This window comes from Hippopotamus amphibius, chromosome 9 (assembly GCF_030028045.1).
Source record: "Hippopotamus amphibius kiboko isolate mHipAmp2 chromosome 9, mHipAmp2.hap2, whole genome shotgun sequence".
Taxonomy (NCBI): Eukaryota; Metazoa; Chordata; class Mammalia; order Artiodactyla; family Hippopotamidae; genus Hippopotamus; species Hippopotamus amphibius.
This window is the reverse complement of record NC_080194.1, coordinates 38,262,033-38,280,920: the sequence shown is the minus strand read 5'-3', so window position 1 is coordinate 38,280,920 and position 18,888 is coordinate 38,262,033. Positions and strand designations below refer to the sequence as shown.

Here is an 18,888-nt window from a genome sequence, read left to right as displayed (position 1 = left end):
TTAAAATAAACTACAAGGATATATTGTATAACCCAGGAATATAACCAATATTTTATAATGACTATAAATGGAGTATAACTTTTAAAAATTGTGACTCACTCTGTGAATCATCTGAAACTTACATAGTATTGTAAATCAACAATACCTCCATAAAAGAAAATTTTTAAAACTTTTTATACGCCATAAAAAATTCCTGCACATAAGCTTTTTTAAGCCCATAAAGAGAGGTATACAAGGATATTGACAGTAGCAATACTTTTAATGATAATTAATTATGGGTCATGCGGGTATTGTCTACTTACATAAAAAAGGATAATATGTGTAATGGAAACTGAGTAGCAGTCAGAGTTAGTGCTAACTGAAAATAAAAAGTAGCATCAGATTTATAACACAATGACATTTATATAATTTCAATGGCCAACCATTCCCCTATACACAAACATATGGCTAAATAAGCATCCTGGAGATTAATTAGCAGGACATATTTTAAGTACACTAAAGATTTCACTTTTTGGAAGGAAAGCAAACTAGGGAGAATGTTGAGATATGCAGAGTAAAGTAAAATAAAAATGAAGCAAAACAAAAGGCTTAAGAAAATTGATGATGCTTGTACCCTAAGTTGAAAAGTATGAATAATTCATATGACATTCAAAATGAAAATAAAAATAAAGGAACAAACCATGTTTTCTAATAATCAGTTGTATATAAATCTCACTTTTAAATCTTTTATGCAGCAAAAATTACTGTAATATTTCTCTCTGAAAAACACATTGTATTTTCTCAGTGATATTTTCTTTAAATTTCTCTTGCATTTTTTAATTAAAAAACCATGAAAAAGGCATGATAAGTTAACATCAACCCATTCAATGGCATGATTTTGGATGTCCCTATATATTAAGCCCATGCAGGAATCCTGTGAGAACTTCTGAGTGAGTTTATAGGATAGAGGGAAGGTGTCAGTGTGAATATGCAAATAAGTATAAACATGTCAGGATGTAAGACACACACAGGAGACTGACTCACTTCCTACAGAGCACATGTCAATGTAGGGCTGGATGCCCAGAAGTCCTTTGTCTTAGAGAAAGAAAATCATTTTAGAGAGAAGAAAATCATTTTCTTCTCCCATCTACCTGCCTGTCAGAACCAGAATGAACTTTTGGTCCAAATGGAGCAGGTATAGAGAAGTTCCCAGAGGGCAGAGTCCCTGAGGCTCTAGAGTTATAACTACCCCAGGTACTTCGGGAACTATCCAAGGCTCCAATAGCGGTGGAGCCAGACCCCATCTTCACATCTTCTGTAAGTGAGTCTGGTTGAAGAGTGCCTGAGAAGCAGCTAAACAAAGATTAATCAGAAGAGAGGAGAAACCTATCTCTTCATTGAAGAGATGAGTTTCTTTCCTTCCTGGGTCAATACTGCTGAAGTCGTCTGAAAACAGGGTAGCAGAGACTGCCTGCAGTCTCAGGTGAGTAGGCACAGATGAAAGCCTATGCTGTGGGATCTTCTCTCCTTTGCCCTCCTCTTATCTTCTCTGGTCTTTCGTTTACTGGTGACAGAGATGCAGAAGAGCTGGAATTTGTCCAAGGAGATTAACGGGTGATATGGGAGCTAGCAAGTGCATCATCTGGAGCCCAGTTATGAAAATTTGGGGATTCTGGTGACAAATATGGAAAATGGGGACAAAATATTTGGCCCCAAATCTTGAAATCAAAGGATAAGGAATTAAATCTAATCTATATAACAGGGTAAAGACAAAACTGAGGGTCAGTGTGGGGTCAAAAAGCAGTTCTTCAGATTTCAACTCAATCTAAATAATGCGTAAAAGCTACTGCTGCCAAAACCAGAAATTTATGTCTGAATATCAGTGAAGCATCTCTCTGAATGTCCTCATTAATGCACGTAACAACACTTCAGAGAGCTGTCTTACAGATCTGTCTGAGTTTTGTGGAGTGAGGTAATCCTTAACAACACCTCCACTTGTTGAAACAGAGCTTCCGTAGTGCTGTGCTATAGCTTATACTGCAGCTTGGGAAAGCTTGGGTGGCTCAGTCTCCACTTTAGTCTTGGGCCTTCAACTTTCCAGACTTCTTCCTATCCCTCCCTGGAACCAGTAACCATTAGCTCCAGGTACTCAGCCCTGGTGCTTCCACTGGCAAATTCATATTGCAAACAAAGACGGAAAAAGGAGAGTGGAATAAGCTGATGCTTCTTTACTTCTAAAGCTGAGTAGGTTCTTCAATGCTTCTTAAACTATTTATGGATTGAAGAACACGTAGGAAAAAACATTTCAGACAAAAGAGGAGCACAGAAGGGTCAGTGAGTGGGGAAAAGAGATAAAATAATCCTTCTGCATTGTTCTCAGAAATTTCATCCTACTGCTAGAAATAATTATGCCAAACTCTTCACGAGAACAAATCATGCTTCTTCTTCCAGGCTTCCTCATTGTCACTCGTGTCTGAATCACCAGTTGTTCCAACTGGCTGTACCCTCAGAAGGTCATTTCAGGATTTTCCCTGCTTCCATGCAGGCAATGCTTAATTCTTTCAGGAAGCACTTTGAAATCCCTCGATAAGAAAAGCTTCCTGAAGATAGTGAGATTTGGGGCTGTGACTTGTAAGAATTAAATGTAAAACTTCTGCAGAGTAAGATCAGAGGATGAGATGATTAAAGATCAAGTGACAAAACCTGAAGGATGGAGGTGGTGTTTAGAGGGGACATTTGGAACTTTGCAGCCTGGAGTTGTACACAGTGTGGATATAAACAAAGCTAATAGTGGCTCGGTCATTACAGCAAGTGGTGAACTTGGTAGACTTTTGCCTCAAATTTGTAAGTGAATGAATGTTTTATAAGAGAAAGAGGGAGAGAAAGGCAGAGTTGGGTGAACATAGTGCTCAGAACATGGAGAAGGTCCTTTGGTCACAACTCAACACTGGAGGTTATATTTCTATGGACTTTTACCTTAATGACATCCTGTACTTCCAGTATCTCTCACTCTTTGTGGACAACTCCACAAGGCAAAGCCCTGAAATACTAGAAAAGATGAACTGAATTGTGGTGAAGAGTGTGTGGTTATGAAATACTGAAAAGAAAAAAAGAAACAGAATATGGCTACGGAAATTGTTTTAGAATCCTTATGGAATCCATGGCGGGGGTGGGGGTTGCCTCTTAGAAGGCAAACCCAGGAAAATGATAAGGAAAGACACAATACAGTGGTGGACTAAGAAGGAAATCGAACTCCATGAACAGTGGGAAGCAGGAGTCAGAGCTGCAAACAGAAGGAAAAGGGAGATTGCAGACAGGTGGAAAAGCGCCCTTAGGATGGGGGAGTGAGAGACCCGAAAACACTTAAAACAATATGGAAAATAATATAAGCATTTCTACCTCACTGTGGTGACACAGGACACAGATGTATTCATATAATCACTGACTTTGGACCAAAAATTTGTTTCTTTCACATCCAAACCCTACCAGCTAAATTGCAGAAAAGACACATAATACCACTAAAATAATTTGTCTATTTCAAAAGATAAATTATAAGGTAGTCAACTTCCCCCACTTACTTCAGAGTACTATTAGCTATAAATTATATATGTTTAAAATTCATTCCAAAGTTGTCAGTCACTACTAATGTAATCTGTTATCAACAAGAGAATGAGTCAATGAGTCCTTAGTTTGTGCCAGACTCTGCTATTTACTTGCATGTATTATTACAAATTGTAGATATGACAGTCTATGAGATCTTTTTTTTAATTTTTATTTTATATTGGAGTATAATTGATTAACAATATTGTGTTAGTTTCAGGTATACAGCAAAGTGATTCAGTTATGCATATATATTAAAAAAAAAACTTCTGAGTACAAATTTACAGATTCATCTGTTATAAAGTAGCTTTCTAAGTAATTTTATTTTTCTCTTTAGTTTCTGTAAAGATTTAACAATTCTATGAAAAATAAACCTTGAACAAATCAAATATGTATAAACAAATCATATCACCTCATCCTTCTGTACTGTTTAAAGTAATAAGAATATCCCAGCAGGGCACAAAGGATATACAGGTAAATTCACTTAGCAGTGGATAATCTGCCAGGATCCACAAGTCACATAAGTAAAGCAATTTGTTCTATATTCATGTACCTTGAATCACTAGCTAAATTTTATCAAATTTCACAGATTACTAAAAGGAAACTATAGAAATATATGACAAAATATGACAGCACACCAAAATGGCACCATCTCCGCTGAGGTTTCAGACTTCCTCCTGAATTGTTTTGTTAGATCCCCCAGCTGGCAGCTCTGGCTGTCCCTGCCCCTCAGCCTCCTCTTGCTCCTGGCCATGGGGGCCAACACCACCCTCCTGATCACCATCCGGCTGGAGGCCTCTCTGCATGAGCCCATGTACTACCTGCTCAGCATCATCTCCCTGTTGGACTTGGTGGTCTGCCTCACCGTCATCCCCAAGGTCCTGGCCATCTTCTGGTTTGACCTCAAGTCCATCAGCTTCTTTGCCTGCTTCCTTCAGATGTACATCATGAATTGTTTCCTTTCCATGGAGTCCGGTACATTCATGATCATGGCCTATGACCGCTATGTGGCCATCTGCCATCCACTGAGGTACCCATCCATCATCACTGACCAGTTTGTAGCCAAGGCAGTCATTTTTATTTTGGCCAGAAATGGCCTTTTGACAGTGCCCATCCCGATCCTCTCTTCCCAATTACATTATTGTCGGGGAAATGTCATTGAAAACTGCATCTGTGCCAATATGTCTGTCTCCAGGATCTCCTGCAATGATATTACCATCAATCGCCTCTACCAATTTGCTTGTGGATGGACTCTGCTGGGATCTGACCTCATCCTCATCTTCTTCTCCTACACCTTCATACTGAGGGCTGTGCTGAGACTCAAGGCACAGGGGGCTGTGGCCAAGGCCCTAAGCACATGTGGCTCCCACTTCATCCTTATCCTCTTCTTCAGCACCATCCTCCTGGTCTTCGTCCTTACTCTTGTAGCGAAGAAGAAGGTGTCCCCTGATGTGCCAGTCTTGCTCAATGTCCTCCACCATGTCGTCCCTGCAGCCCTCAACCCCATTGTTTATGGGGTGCGCACCCAGGAGATCAAGCAAGGAATCCAGAGGTTACTGAAAAAAGGGTGGTAATTAGGACAACTGGATCTCTGCATTCCTAAAATAGGATGGCTTTTGAATCAATAATAGATGAGTGGACCAAAGTTCATACCTATGAGTTTTAATCTCAAACTGGATAAACTATCTTTGTGTCCCCTTTAATAAAGCTTCAGTTTCATTTAGAGTTTCTCTTTCTCTCACTCCTCGGTCAGGAATCTCCTTGGCCCTTTCTTCTTTTTTCTCACACTTACTGTCCTTTTTTTTTTTTTTTTGTCTAAAATACTGAGCTTCCTTGAGCAGTTTCTGAAGTGAAAACTTTATGCTCATGAATATGTAACTGTTAACATGACACAAATTTTATATTCTTGAGAATACAACTGTGGATATCTGTGGGCTGTGTGGTATAATGTGTAATGTGTTCTTATGCTCATTTCCACAGAAGGGAGCATATTGGAGACAGAGACGAAGGAGTTGCAATTTCAGTCCTGAATAATAGAAAATTACTACTAGTCTGTAATTGGGTCTTTTTCTGTCAACCTTCAACCACATAATTGTCTTTGTCTGCCTCTCTGTCTCACTGTCCCTCTTCTCTCTCTCTCTCACATTCTTTCCCTCTCTTCTTTTCTTCTCTTCTCTTCTAGCACACAAGGTGATCGTTTGCAACGCACTTTGCCAAAAGGCATGGCTTTTTTTTCCTAAATTGCTCATGTGTATAGCATTTATTAAATACTTTTATTAGATTTAAGAGACTCCTAAATTCTCGTCCCCGTGAGCCTGTGCTTTGGACACTTATCTTTGCAATCCAGGGTGTCACAGTTTGTAGTATGCAAACATAGCTATGCTAATGGGTTAAAGAACTGTAAGCACTGTAATATACGATTCTGTAATAATATTGAAATATAAAATAGACTATTTGGACATTGCTTCCAATTGACTGGACAGTTTGTAAGCACACTTTGTGTCCTGCGAACTTTCTGTTGGCTATTAAAGTACATAATAAATAGAACATTATTATTGCCTTCAGGAGATCAAAGTTTGTGGAGGAATATAAGTATTAACTCCAGGAATATATTCTTCTCAAATGAAAAGGGTGAGGGATGGAATAATGTACCTGTAAGGGCATTAAGATACTTGGCAATGTAAGAAAGCACCAAATAGAGATTTAGAAGTTCTGAGTTGTAAACCTTGCACAACCAACAAAAATAAAAATAGTTTCCTGGGAACAAATGAGGTTCTCTCACTCTGTTTCATGTTACTCTATTACTTGAGAAGAGTTAACGGTTTGTTTTAGAAGATCCTTTCTAGATATAAGCTTGTGTACCTCAAAGACAACTATACTTGTGTCATGTTGTTTTGACCATGGAAGGAAAATCTCCCAAAAGTCCAATACTATCCCCAAAGTCTGGTTCTTTCAATCTTCACTGAAAATACCAGGGATACTTCCTTTGACTTACTTAAGCTTTCATTCTGCAAAGCTCTGTCCACTTCTCTTTCTCCTTTATCTCACAGTGAAGAACAGTAAATCGATATCTGATTTCTCTGCTCTTGCATAGCACTATGAGCTACTATTTGAAAAATAAGCATGCACGCACATAAAAGCAAGTAAAAGTGTATATCAATATTTTTAATCAAGAACAATACATTTCTCAAAAGTAAAAAACAATCTGTCAAGATCAAACTAGGTTCGCACCATAGATAAATTTTTCTTTGTTATTTAACGTTTAAGATCTCCCAAAAAACTCATTCACTCAAAGATTTCAACAAGAAGAATGCTTGAGTTTATATGTACATACCTGTATACGGATGGAAAGATCTACAAATATAGCTATAATATTCTCCTACAGTAAATTTAAGCTAGTACATATTTTGAAATATGAAAAGTTTGCAAGTTTTGACATCTACACATATATATTATATAGAATATATATATAAACATAGCTATAGACAAATATAATGTTGCCTGCCGTTCTGGTAAGCAACGAATATTGCCCAGCCACTAAGCCATCAGCCTCTGTAGCCATCCCAAATGGTAGACCTTGAGGGGAATTCAGGATGGAGAAAATCAGGACGCAGTGAGAAGGCAGCAGCAACAAGAATGATCTTCACCAGAACATGACTATGCTGGTGCCTTGATCTTGGACTTCCTGCCTCCAGAACTATGAAAAATAAATTTCAGTTGTTTATAAGCTAACCAGTCTGTAACATTTTGTAACAGCAGCCCATGAACTAAAATATTGTTTAAAGCAAAACAACTAAATCAAGGTTTCCAATACTGTAAAATTCCCAACATCCAACAAAAAAAGCAATAGCCATACTAAGAAGCTGGAAAATATGACTCATAACTAGGAGAAAATTCAGTTAACACAAGCAGATATAGAAAATAAACAAAAAAAGAAATTATAGATAATGGAATTATAAAGAAAAAAATTAAAAGAAGATTTATAAATATAAAAAGAACTATAGAAAAATATAAAAAATAAAAGGAAGGTATAAAAAGAATCTAATGGAATTTCTAGAGTAAAAATAAATAATATCTGAACAAAAAATAAAATTTGCTGAATGGGTTTATAGCAGATTTGACACTTCAGGGAAAAAAGCAGAAAAACTTAGACAGAAATGAGGCCTATTTAAACTAAAGCATAGACAGAAATAATGCAGAAGAGATTGTAGAGACAGAATGCAGAGAGAAAAAAATGTGAGACATTATTAACCCATCTAGTATTCATGTACCTGGTAATTGAAGGTGTAGATAAAAAGGAAGTAGGGAAGAAAAGTATAGTGACAATATACAGGGATTTTTAAAAATATGCAGAAATAAAAAGTATGACAAAATAGAAAAAAGATATGGAGTGGTAAAATAGAAGTAAATATTAATTATTTCTTATTTTATATGTGAAGAGGCAAAATATTATTTGAAGTTTCACTATGAAAGCTGAAAGATGCATATTTAAAACCCTAGAGCAGAACACAGCCAATTTTTTCTTAAAAAAAAAAACAAATTTTTAAGACCAGGATTTTAAGGCAATGCAGTCTGTGTTACAACCACTCTTCCATGTGGAATAAAAGAAACCATGAATGTGTGTTGTTTAAATCAGTAGTCTTGATGAAGCAAGGGGTGTACATTTTGACACCCAGGATGCATTTGACAACATCCAGAGACATTTTTGCCTCCCACAACTATGGGGACCAGAGGTAAACAAAGGGGCGGTGCAGATAACAAATAGTGAAGGGAGGCCAGGAAGGCTGTTAACCATCCCACAGTGCACAGGATGGACCCACACATACGACAAGAGTTGCCTAACCAAAATGTCAAAGCTGCTTGAGAAACCCTGGTCCAATTAAATAAAAGCCAGAAACAGGTATATGCGATTTTAAAAACACAAACAAACCAAACAAGTCTCACTTTATACACAGTCTACAAGAAACTCATTTTACGTTCAAAAACACAGAGACATCTTCAACGAATAGTGCTGGAGAAGTAGCCAAGATGGCAGAGTAGGAAGCCCCTGAGCTCACCTCCTCCCACGGGCTCAACAAACTACAACGATTTACAGAGCAACTGCCAATGAGAACGAACTGAAGACTAGCAGAAAAGACCTTCCACAACTACATATATAAGAAGGAATCACACAAGAGAGATAGGAGGGGAGAAGATATAGTAAAATCAAGACCCACGCCCCTGAGTAGGTGACCCACAAATGGGAGGATAAACACAATTGCAGAGGTTCTCCTCAAGATGCAAAGCATCCAAGCCCCATGGGGGACTCCCCAGCCTAGGGACCACGGTTTATTCAGAAACTATACTAGCGAATTAAATAGGACATGTTTACAGGCCACTGCCTTGCATCCATTGGTCTTTGTATCATTCCACCAGGGATGCAGCACTGGTTATGATTAACTATCTTGATCATGATGTGGGGAGTTGTAGTTTCAGGGACAAACAACCATACTTATTAAGATGCTATGAGCAAATAAAATTACAAAAAAGGAAATAAGCACAAAACAAACAATTGTAAGTGCCAAATGACAGGCATGATTTTAAGATCAAACTTCTGATATGGGCAATTCTATGTAAAAGGCTCCAAGATGAGAAGCAGCAATTATTTAATGGTTTATTGTTGAATAAAAGTTTTCCAAGAAAAAAAAATGCTGGAAAGTCAAGTTGTATAGTAAAATTAATAATAAAAAAAAAGCGATGTAAAAAGCATCAAATGCTCCTGACATGATCACATTTATTCCTCACAGCAAATATGCAAATTAAGACTATGAGATAGATAATGTAAGCAACTTGTCAAGTGGCAGAGCTGGGAGCTGAATTTTGTTCTATCTAACATTCAGCCTAGGACTCTTGGCCACAAGAAAAGGGAATACTTAGAAAAAATGAATAACAAAAGATCAATCATGCTTTTGACCTGCCAGGCACTAAGGGAGTATATTATAAAGTAAGCTGTTAGATATAAGCAATCATCCTAGGTTTTATATTAAAAGGGTCACAAGAGAAGGGCTTCTTGAAAACATTTCACTCATGTAGAACTATTGGTCACACACAGGAAAAGATTAGGGAGCATATCAGTGCTTTACAGTTACTACAAACTGTCTGTATGCAAGTGCACACAATTGCATTTATGCACAAGGCATACATTTCATCAGTACATTTCTGGAAAATCAGTACATTTCTGGAAAATCAGTACTTGTTAACCATTGGTAACAAGGATTTGTGCCTTGAGCTTTCTTGCCCTAGGGTTTTGCTTTCTAGAATTAGTCGTGCTTTTATTTCCTAAGTACCCCATTTTACTCATTTAACTGGTCCAGGGCAATTATCTCTGAGACTTCCCTATGCCCTTGGGGCAATATTGACTCTGCTTAGGGATCACAGAACTTGAAGAGTATAAAGGAAATCTTTCACCCTGAGGATAAGAAGATGCCAGGCTCTTGATTCTCTGGTCCCTGCAGGACCAGGAAGGCAAACTCTCCCTGGGGAAGTAGAAACTCCAGCATAAACTCTCCTTTCTGAAAGCCAGAGGGTAGAAGAGTCAGACAGAAAAAGCCAGAACTCTCCCTTCCTGGCAGAGATGACTGTCTCCATCCAGTAAGTCTGGCTCCATCAGAAAATGAAGGTACCAAGCCACCACTGTGATAGTGGACATCTGGCTAGAGCAGGGATTGCGGTGGGACTAAAGCTGGGCTTGCAGCTGGAAGATCCGTAGGATTGAGTTTGAGGATAAGAGTTGAAGGGACTTGAGAGAGAGAAGCGACATGGGGCCACATGAAGATGACCATGCCAAAGCTGAGCCCAGACTTGTGTGTGTGCTAGAGAGAGGATTGGTCCTGGTGGAGTTCATGAATCTGCAGCAGAGCATCATGTTGGAGATATCTTGAACATCCTTCATTGAACTCTTATGGGAACATGAGGGAGAATGCAGATTTGGAAGGGAAGGAAGGTTTCCAGTCACACTCCCTTGATTGTCATTCCTTAGAAATCTTCACTCATTGGCCTTTTATTGCCTTTCTCATTTCAAAAAGCCCCTGCTCCTCTTTCTGCTCTTTCCTTTACTTCTCTAACCCCCTTTGTCCTCTTGCTTCTCAATCAAGTCTTTTCTGCTGTAACTTTAGTTTTCTCTCTTTCCATCTGCTCTCCACCATCTATTTTCTGGGCACATATGCTACTGTTCTCCCCACTCTTGTCTTCCATTCATTTGGCCTAGAGTCACTCTGCTACGCACAGCTTCCTCTAGACCGACGGACCAATGGAAAGCCCAGGGGAAGCAAGCTGAGAGCACCATTGTCCACTCAATGCTGTTCTCACTCCCATCCTCATCATCGCTTCTTATCGCTCTTTCTTGCCTCCAGGTCTGTTGAACACGTTTGACAACAGACCCGATAATTTTTCAAGATTAATACAAATTCCTATCACCTTCTATATACTTTAATTTAGTACCCAAAAATAATATTGAGAAAAATCTCTGAACAGATGTGGCTCCTCTAGACCAAGAACAACAGTCTTACAGGTCACAGCACTGAGAAGGGTTCCTGGTGTAATGGCCCTGAGACATCACAGTTTTTGCCCCAAGAAGGCTGTCTGCAGGCTAATTAGAACAATAAAATGAGTTGTGAAATTTTATTAACCTATGCAATGTAACCTAACAATTGTGGAAAAGATAGCAAAATGATACGTATACAGCGGGTTAGGAGGAGAAGTGCCGAGACCAGCTCGGCGACTCGAGGCGAGTGACAGGTGCCGCAAGCTTGAAGAAGACACAGACACAGACTGAAGAGAAAAGTGGGACCGGGGGGCTCAAGACCTCTTGGATCAAGAGCCCTGCTGACTCATCCCAGGTTGCTTTTATTGAGTTCGTGGGCTAACATTCTCAGGTTACACCCATAAACAATCAAAGGCCTCACATGACTGAGGCAATTATCTTTGTTTACTTCCTGGGTCCGAGTTGAGCAGGTGTGGATTTGAGCTGGGCCTGGAGAGCAAAACAGCCCTGGGGGCAGGAGACCTCTCTCAAAAGGATTAAGGGTCTGTGCCCCACCCGTGTTGGCCCCTCTGCGACTGTGCCTGTCTTAGGTTGTTCCTCCCTTGAGGAATCTTACCCGTCTCTGGCTAACCAGTCATCCTCTAGGGCCAAACACGGTGATATAAGGAAGGTTCTATGCACCACCCCTGTTGGCCCCTCTGCGGCTGTGCCTGTCTTAGGTTGTTCCTCCTCTGAGGAATCTTACCCGTCTTTGGCTAACCAGCCATCCTTCAGGACCAAACAGGGTGATATTAGTCTCCACGCCCCACACCCTCAGCTCCTCCACTGCTCAAGCAGGACATTCTGAATCCCATTGCTCGGCCCACATACTTCAACATTTTCAAGGTTTCAGAAAGGTTCCCGAATGTCTTCCCACAGAGAAGCATGAGGGTACTGTGAGAGAAAAGGTACTCTTCAAAATACAGGCTAAGAATCCTTGGGTTACTTTGCAACCTATGAGGTGGACTTCTAGTACCAGTGGGCTGACACACATGGATTCTTCTGATTAAAATAGTCATACTCACCTTTAAGATCTTTCTGTCTGTGGTGTCTGAGATTAGACCATAATATCTAGGTATTCACATTTAGATATATCTAGATATATCTATGTGTACTTTTATTTTTTGTTTATCCCACTTGATTTAGTGGATTTCTTGATTCTGATTATTGATGTATTTCATCTCTTCTGAAAAGTTCAGAAGCCTCTACCTCACACTCTCTTCTCTTCAATCTGGAACTCAGATTATATTTGTTAGACCTTCTTACTCTATACCCAGTTTCTCTTACATTTTCTTCAGCATTTACCATCTGTTTTTATTTTCTCTCCATCTTCATTCTAAGTTGATTCTTCTCATGTCCCTTCTGACAACTTACTGACTCTCCTTAGCTGTCTCTAATCTACTGCTAAACGCATTGATTGCATTCTTATTTTTGATATTGTATTTCCCAAATACCTCTGGTTCTTTTTCAAATAAGCCTTGTTACTTTTTATAGCTCTGAATAAAATATTAATCCAGGATTTTATTTTCTTAATCCTAGTAAGACAAAAAGCTAGAACGACATGCTTATCAGAATCCCATGTCCTTACTCTTAACTACACTTTTGCATTTTCTGTGTATCACTGAAGCTTCACTCTAAAAAATTTATCCAGTTCTATCTTCTAGTCAGGAATTATATTTTCAATCGTGGCTTATATGCTATTAAACTTATCTCTTAAATTTTTAATTTTCATTATTATATGTTTTCATTTCTAGGAGATATGACTGATTTTTCTTTTAAGTATTATTATCTTTTGCTTATATTTTCAAGCCTATCTCTCATTTCTTTTTCAAAAAGTTAGGAAAATTGTTCAATATTCATATCAAGTAATAAATATTTTTTTTGTAGGTTGAATTCTACTATCTCAAGTTTTTGTAGGTTGAATTCTACTATCTATTGTTTTCTGGGTTTTTATTACTGATCTTTCTTCTTTTCAAATTAATTATTGTTTTTTCACTGCAAACAACTCAGTTTCTTCAGAAGTCTATATTGAAATTCTTTGAGGCCTGAGACAAAATTTGGTTCCTCAAAAAGGATTTGGATTTGATTCTGTTATTTTCCAGTGCCACTACCCATCCACGATAACTTTAAATTCCTATTGAGCCAGTTGGTATGAACTGAGGATGCAAGTCACATGAGGACCAGCCTGTGCATCTGGATTTACAGGGAAGATTTCTCCCATTTAAGAAGCTTTGAGGTAGTTTGTTTTCTTAGACATTTCAAGTGGGGGTGAGGGATGGAGCTGAAGGAATGGGTTGATTTCTAGTACACAACTCCATTCAAGATGTAGTGTTGTAAAGTCCTACCTATATGGGAGATCACTTAATAGATTCTCACCCTGCTTGAACCTGGATTTTGTCTTCGGTCCCTGAGCTCCATTAGTAATGAAAACTTGTGCTTATGTTCATGAAATGCCACCAATGCCCTCACATTGAAAGCCAATATTGATGTTTCATTTTGTTGTCTGAATTTCACTCAATCCTTAGCCTGATAATTCTTTTTTTTTTTTTTTTTGCCTGTTCTGGATGCATTCAAGGTATTCAAAAAAAAGTATAGGTATAGGTATAGGTATGGGTGTAAGTGTAGGTGTAGGTATAGGTATACATGTGGGTGTGGGTGTGGGTGTAGGTGTGGGTATGAGTGTGGGTGTGGGTGTAGGTGTGGGTGTGGGTGTAAGTGTAGGTGTGGGTGTGGGTGTGGGTGTAGGTGTGGGTGTAGGTGTAGGTGTGGGTGTGGGTATGGGTGTGGGTATAGGTATAGGTATAGGTATATGTGTGGGTGTGGGTGTAGGTGTGGGTATGAGTGTGGGTATGGGCGTGAGTGTGGGTGTGGGCGTAGTTGTGGGTGTGGGTGTAAGTGTAGGTGTGGGTGTGGGTGTAGGTATAAGTATACATGTGGGTGTGGGTGTGGGTGTAAGTGTAGGTGTGGGTGTGGGTGTAGGTATAGGTATACATGTGGGTGTGGGTGTGGGTGTAAGTGTAGGTGTAGGTATAGGTATACATGTGGGTGTGGGTGTGGGTGTAGGTGTGGGTATGAGTATGGGTGTGGGTGTAGGTGTGGGTGTGGGTATAAGTGTAGGTGTGGGTGTGGGTGTGGGTGTAGGTGTGGGTGTAATTGTAGGTGTAGGTATAGGTATAGGTATACGTGTGGGTGTGGGTGTAGGTGTGGGTATGAGTGTGGGTGTGGGCATAGGTGTGGGTGTGGGTGTAAGTGTAGGTGTGGGTGTAGGTGTGGGTGTGGGTGTGGGTATGGGTATAGGTATAGGTAAAAGTACGAGTGTGGGTATGGATGATGCGTATTGATAGAGATTGGACATAAACATAATCTCAGTGATATTTTTATTAATTTTCATCAGGAAATTGCCCTATGTACATGATCTATCATACGTCTCCATGTTCTCATCACTGACTCCCTTAAAAATTTGATTGTGGATGCCATCTAGCCTTCTGAATGCACTTATACACATTTAAACTTTACACTAAAATGTTTTCTCAGCCTTTGATTTTATTTGATACTTAATTTCTGATTCGTTAAATATCAACCAAACAGACTGAAAAAATACATTCATATAAGAGAAATAGAAGATGAAACACAAATGAAAGAACAATAGGGAAACATTAATTTATATATTCAACAAAAATTCATTAGCCACCTTTATGTGTCAAAAATGTGCCAGGCACAAGGGATGTGGGGTGAAGGTGGGCTGAGTGCTTATCTTCATGAATCTTATAAGCTAAAGCCACTCATCAGAGTCTGTGGTGGAATTGACTCTTGCTTTCTTCTTCAGCTACGCAAAAACATCTACCTCACTAAAGTCATCTCCAATGCTGCTTTATAACAACAGTTCCCTCACTATTGAAGTTTCTGAGTTCCTCCTGAATTGTTTTGTCAGGTCCTCTGGCTGGCAGTTTTGGCTGTCCCTGCCCCTCAGCCTCCTCTTCCTTCTGGCCATGGGGGCCAATGCCACCCTCCTGATCACCATCTGGCTGGAGGCCTCTCTACATGAGCCCAGGTACTACCTGCTCAGCCTCCTCTCCCTGCTGGACATGGTACTCTGTCTCACTGTCATCCCCAAGGTCCTGGCCATCTTCTGGTTTGACCTCAGGCCCATCAGCTTCTCTGCCTGCTTCCTCCAGATGTTCATTATGAATAACTTCTTGCCCATGGAATCATGCACCTTCCTAGCCATGGCCTATGACCACTATGTGGCCATCTGCAAGCCTCTGCACTACCCATCCATCATCACTGACCAATTTGTGGCAAAGACTCTTGTCTTCATCTTGGCCTGGAATACATTTCTTACTGTACCTATTCCCATCCTCTCTGCACGGCTCCATTATTGTGGAAAAAATATAATTGAGAACTGTATCTGTGCCAACCTCTCTGTGTCCAAGCTCTCTTGTGATAATGTTGCTCTAAACAAAATCTACCAATTAATTGTGGCTTGGACTCTTCTGGGCTCTGACCTCACCCTCATCTTCTTCTCCTATATCTTCATCCTCCAAGCTGTTCTTAGATTCAAGGCAAAAGGGGCAGCTGCCAAAGCTCTGAGCACTTGTGGCTCCCACTTCATTCTCATCCTCTTCTTCAGCGCCATCCTGCTGGTTTTTGTTTTCACCCATATGGCCAAGAAAAAGATTTCTCCTGATATTCCTGTCTTACTTAATGTCCTACACCATGTCATTCCTGCAGCTCTCAACCCCATTGTCTATGGTGTACGAACCCAGGAAATTAAACAGGGGATTTGGAAATTACTGAGGAAAGGAAGTCACAGCAGAAAGTAATTATGTTCTTGTTGCTTTTCTCTCTCAAGAATACTCAAAATTACAATTGCAAATCAAGGAATGGGAGATAGAAATAGTTCTAACCTTCTCTCTGTTCATGCCTAATGACATGAACTGTATAGTTTCCTCTTATCCAGAATCACATTTTAGTTCTTACCATTCCATGGTATCTTGGCAGAGACTAAGGATATAGATGTATAATCTCTCACCATACTATTCAGACCTTAGGCTATGAATTTTGATGAGTCAAGCATCAAATTTAATTGTCTGCACTTAATTAAATCCCAAGCAGAACCAGTGGAAAGGAAGAAAGTCTATACTGACTTAAAAATGTGTGGCCAAAGGGAAATAACACTTAAAGACAGTGCTTTGACTTTGGAAGAGTAAATATAAGATTAAAAAGTAACTGTTAAAAAGTGTTTAAAATAGCCATTACACTTTAATATTTTCCCTCAGACATTCAAAAATATTTATTGAGAGTTATTTTATATTCAGCAAAGTACTAGAAAATGGGACACTACCAAAATTAATCTCGGTCCCATTATTCAAAAGCACATGGCCTAGTGAAAAAGGCAAAAATATGTAAAATCAATTATATTGCAATGTTGCAAGAGTTTGAATAAAACACACGAATAAGTAACTTTGGAAGCCCAGAAGAGAGAGGCATTTATTTATCTGGGTGGAACTCATTTATCTCTCTGACCTCCTCCTTCAGTCCACACCATCTAAGCTGCCTTCCAGCACTTTCTCAAAAACATGAACCACATTTTGCCTCTAGGACTTCTTACTTTTTTTCCCTTTGTCCACATAGCTTTTTCCCTCAGGTCCATTGAGTCTCCTTGACCACAATATTTAAAATAGTATTCAGTAATATCCCCCAAAACACAAATAATTTCCTAATCCCTTGTCTGCTTCACTGTTCTGCATAGCATTTCTCACCATCGCTAATTTTACTCATTTATTTGTTTATTCAATCTACTTTCATTAAATTTGATTTCTTAAAAAAAAAAAGTTTCTTGAGGCAGAAGATAATGATATCAAATGTAAATATGGATCTACACAAAGGAACAAAGAGCATCAAAATTTGTTACTATATGGATAAATAGATTAGATTTTTTATTATTTAAATGTATTTAAATACAAAGATACAAAAATAGTAACAATGGAGTTTGCAGTTTATAACATATGAAAAAGTAAAATGTATACCAGTAATAGCACAAACAAGAAAGGGAGAAATGAAAGTATATTATTGTAAGGGTCTTATGTAATGTACAAAATATGTTATCACTTGAAGGCAGACTGCAATTAGTTAGAGATGTGTATGATAATCTCTAAAGTATCCCCCAAAATAAAATTGTTACAACTCATATGGAATCAAAAAAGATAGAATGAAATTTTTTTTGAATATTCAATTCAAAAGAAGGAAGCAGGAGCAGAGAACAAACGCCAAAACAATAGATTTAAGCCCAACAATAACCATAATCACATGAAGCATAAATGAACAGAACAAACACCCAATTAAAATGTAGAGTTTATCAGATTGCATAAAAAAAGAAAGACCAAATTAAATGCTGTCTACACCGAATACACTTCAAATATAAACACAAACAAGCTAAAAGTAAAGAAATGGGAATATATTCTATATCAACACCAATCAAAAGAAATATTGAATGGTTACATTAATACTGGGGAAAATAGTTTCAAAGCCAAAAACAACAGCAGAATACACATTCTTTCAAGTGCACACCAAATATTTACCACAGTTGACCATATTCTGGGCCATAAAAATGAGAATTAAAAGAATTCAGACTGTGCAAAGTACATCCTCTGATCACAATGAAATTAAATTAGAATAATTGTTATGTCTGGAAAAAGATTATAACATATGAAAACTAAACAATGCACTTCTAAACAATGCATGATAAAAAGAAATCAAAATGGAAAGTAGAAATGATTTTTAACCCCAAAATTTAAAATACAACATATCAAAATTTTTGAAATGTCACTAAAACCACACTTAGAGAGAAATACATAGCACTATACATAGCACTAAATGTCTATATTACAAATACAAGGTCTCTAAATTTGACCGGATACTATAAAGTTCCTGGAGGAAAACCTAAGCAGAATACTCTGACATAAATCACAACAATATTTTTTTCGGACCCATCTCCTAAAGTGAAGGAAATAAAAACAAAAATAAACAAACGTGCTTTTGCATAACAAAGGAAACCACCAATAAAACAAAAAGACAACTTGCTGAATGAGAGAAATATTGACAAATGATGTGATTGATAAGGAATTAATATCCAACATATATAAACAGCTTATACAACTCAACATCAAAAGAAAAAAAAACCTATTAAACAATGGGAAGAAGAACTGAGTAGACGTTTTTCTAAAGAGGAAATGCAGAAGGCCACCAGACACATGAAAAGATGCTCCATATCGCTATCATCAGGGAAATGCAAATCAAAACCACAATGATGAAACATCATCTCGCACCTGTCAGAATAACTATCATCAGAAAGAACAGAAATGACAAATGTTGTCATGAACGTGGAGAAAAGGACCCCTCATACACTCTTGGTGGGAATGTAAATTCGTGCAACCACAGTGGAAAACAGTACAGAGGTGCCTAAAAACACTAAAAATAGAACTACCATATGATCCAGCAATTCCACTCCTGTGTATATGCCTGAAAAAAACAAAAACTAATTCAAAAAGATACATGCACCCCAGTATACACAGCAGCACTATACTCAATAGTTAAGATATGGAAGCAACCCAAGTGCCCATCAACAGATAAATAGATAAAGAAGATGTGGTATATATATACATATATATACACACACACATATATATGTATATACCGTGGAATATAACTCAGCCATAAAAACGAACAAAATTTTGCCATTCACAACA

At 38.4% G+C, this 18,888-nt stretch overlaps 2 protein-coding genes across 2 annotated transcripts; both read left to right on the top strand.

Moving 5' to 3' along the window:
- The first annotated feature begins 4,205 nt into the window (after positions 1-4,205).
- Positions 4,206-5,153, top strand: LOC130861736 (olfactory receptor 56A3-like). The gene has a single exon (XM_057750890.1). It carries the CDS (start codon positions 4,206-4,208, stop codon positions 5,151-5,153), a length of 948 nt encoding a protein of 315 aa, XP_057606873.1.
- A 9,850-nt stretch (positions 5,154-15,003) lies between these two features.
- LOC130860784 (olfactory receptor 56A3-like) lies at positions 15,004-15,963 on the top strand. Its single transcript, XM_057749361.1, has one exon. The coding sequence runs from the start codon at positions 15,004-15,006 to the stop codon at positions 15,961-15,963; it is 960 nt and encodes a 319-aa protein (XP_057605344.1).
- Positions 15,964-18,888: the final 2,925 nt, after the last annotated feature.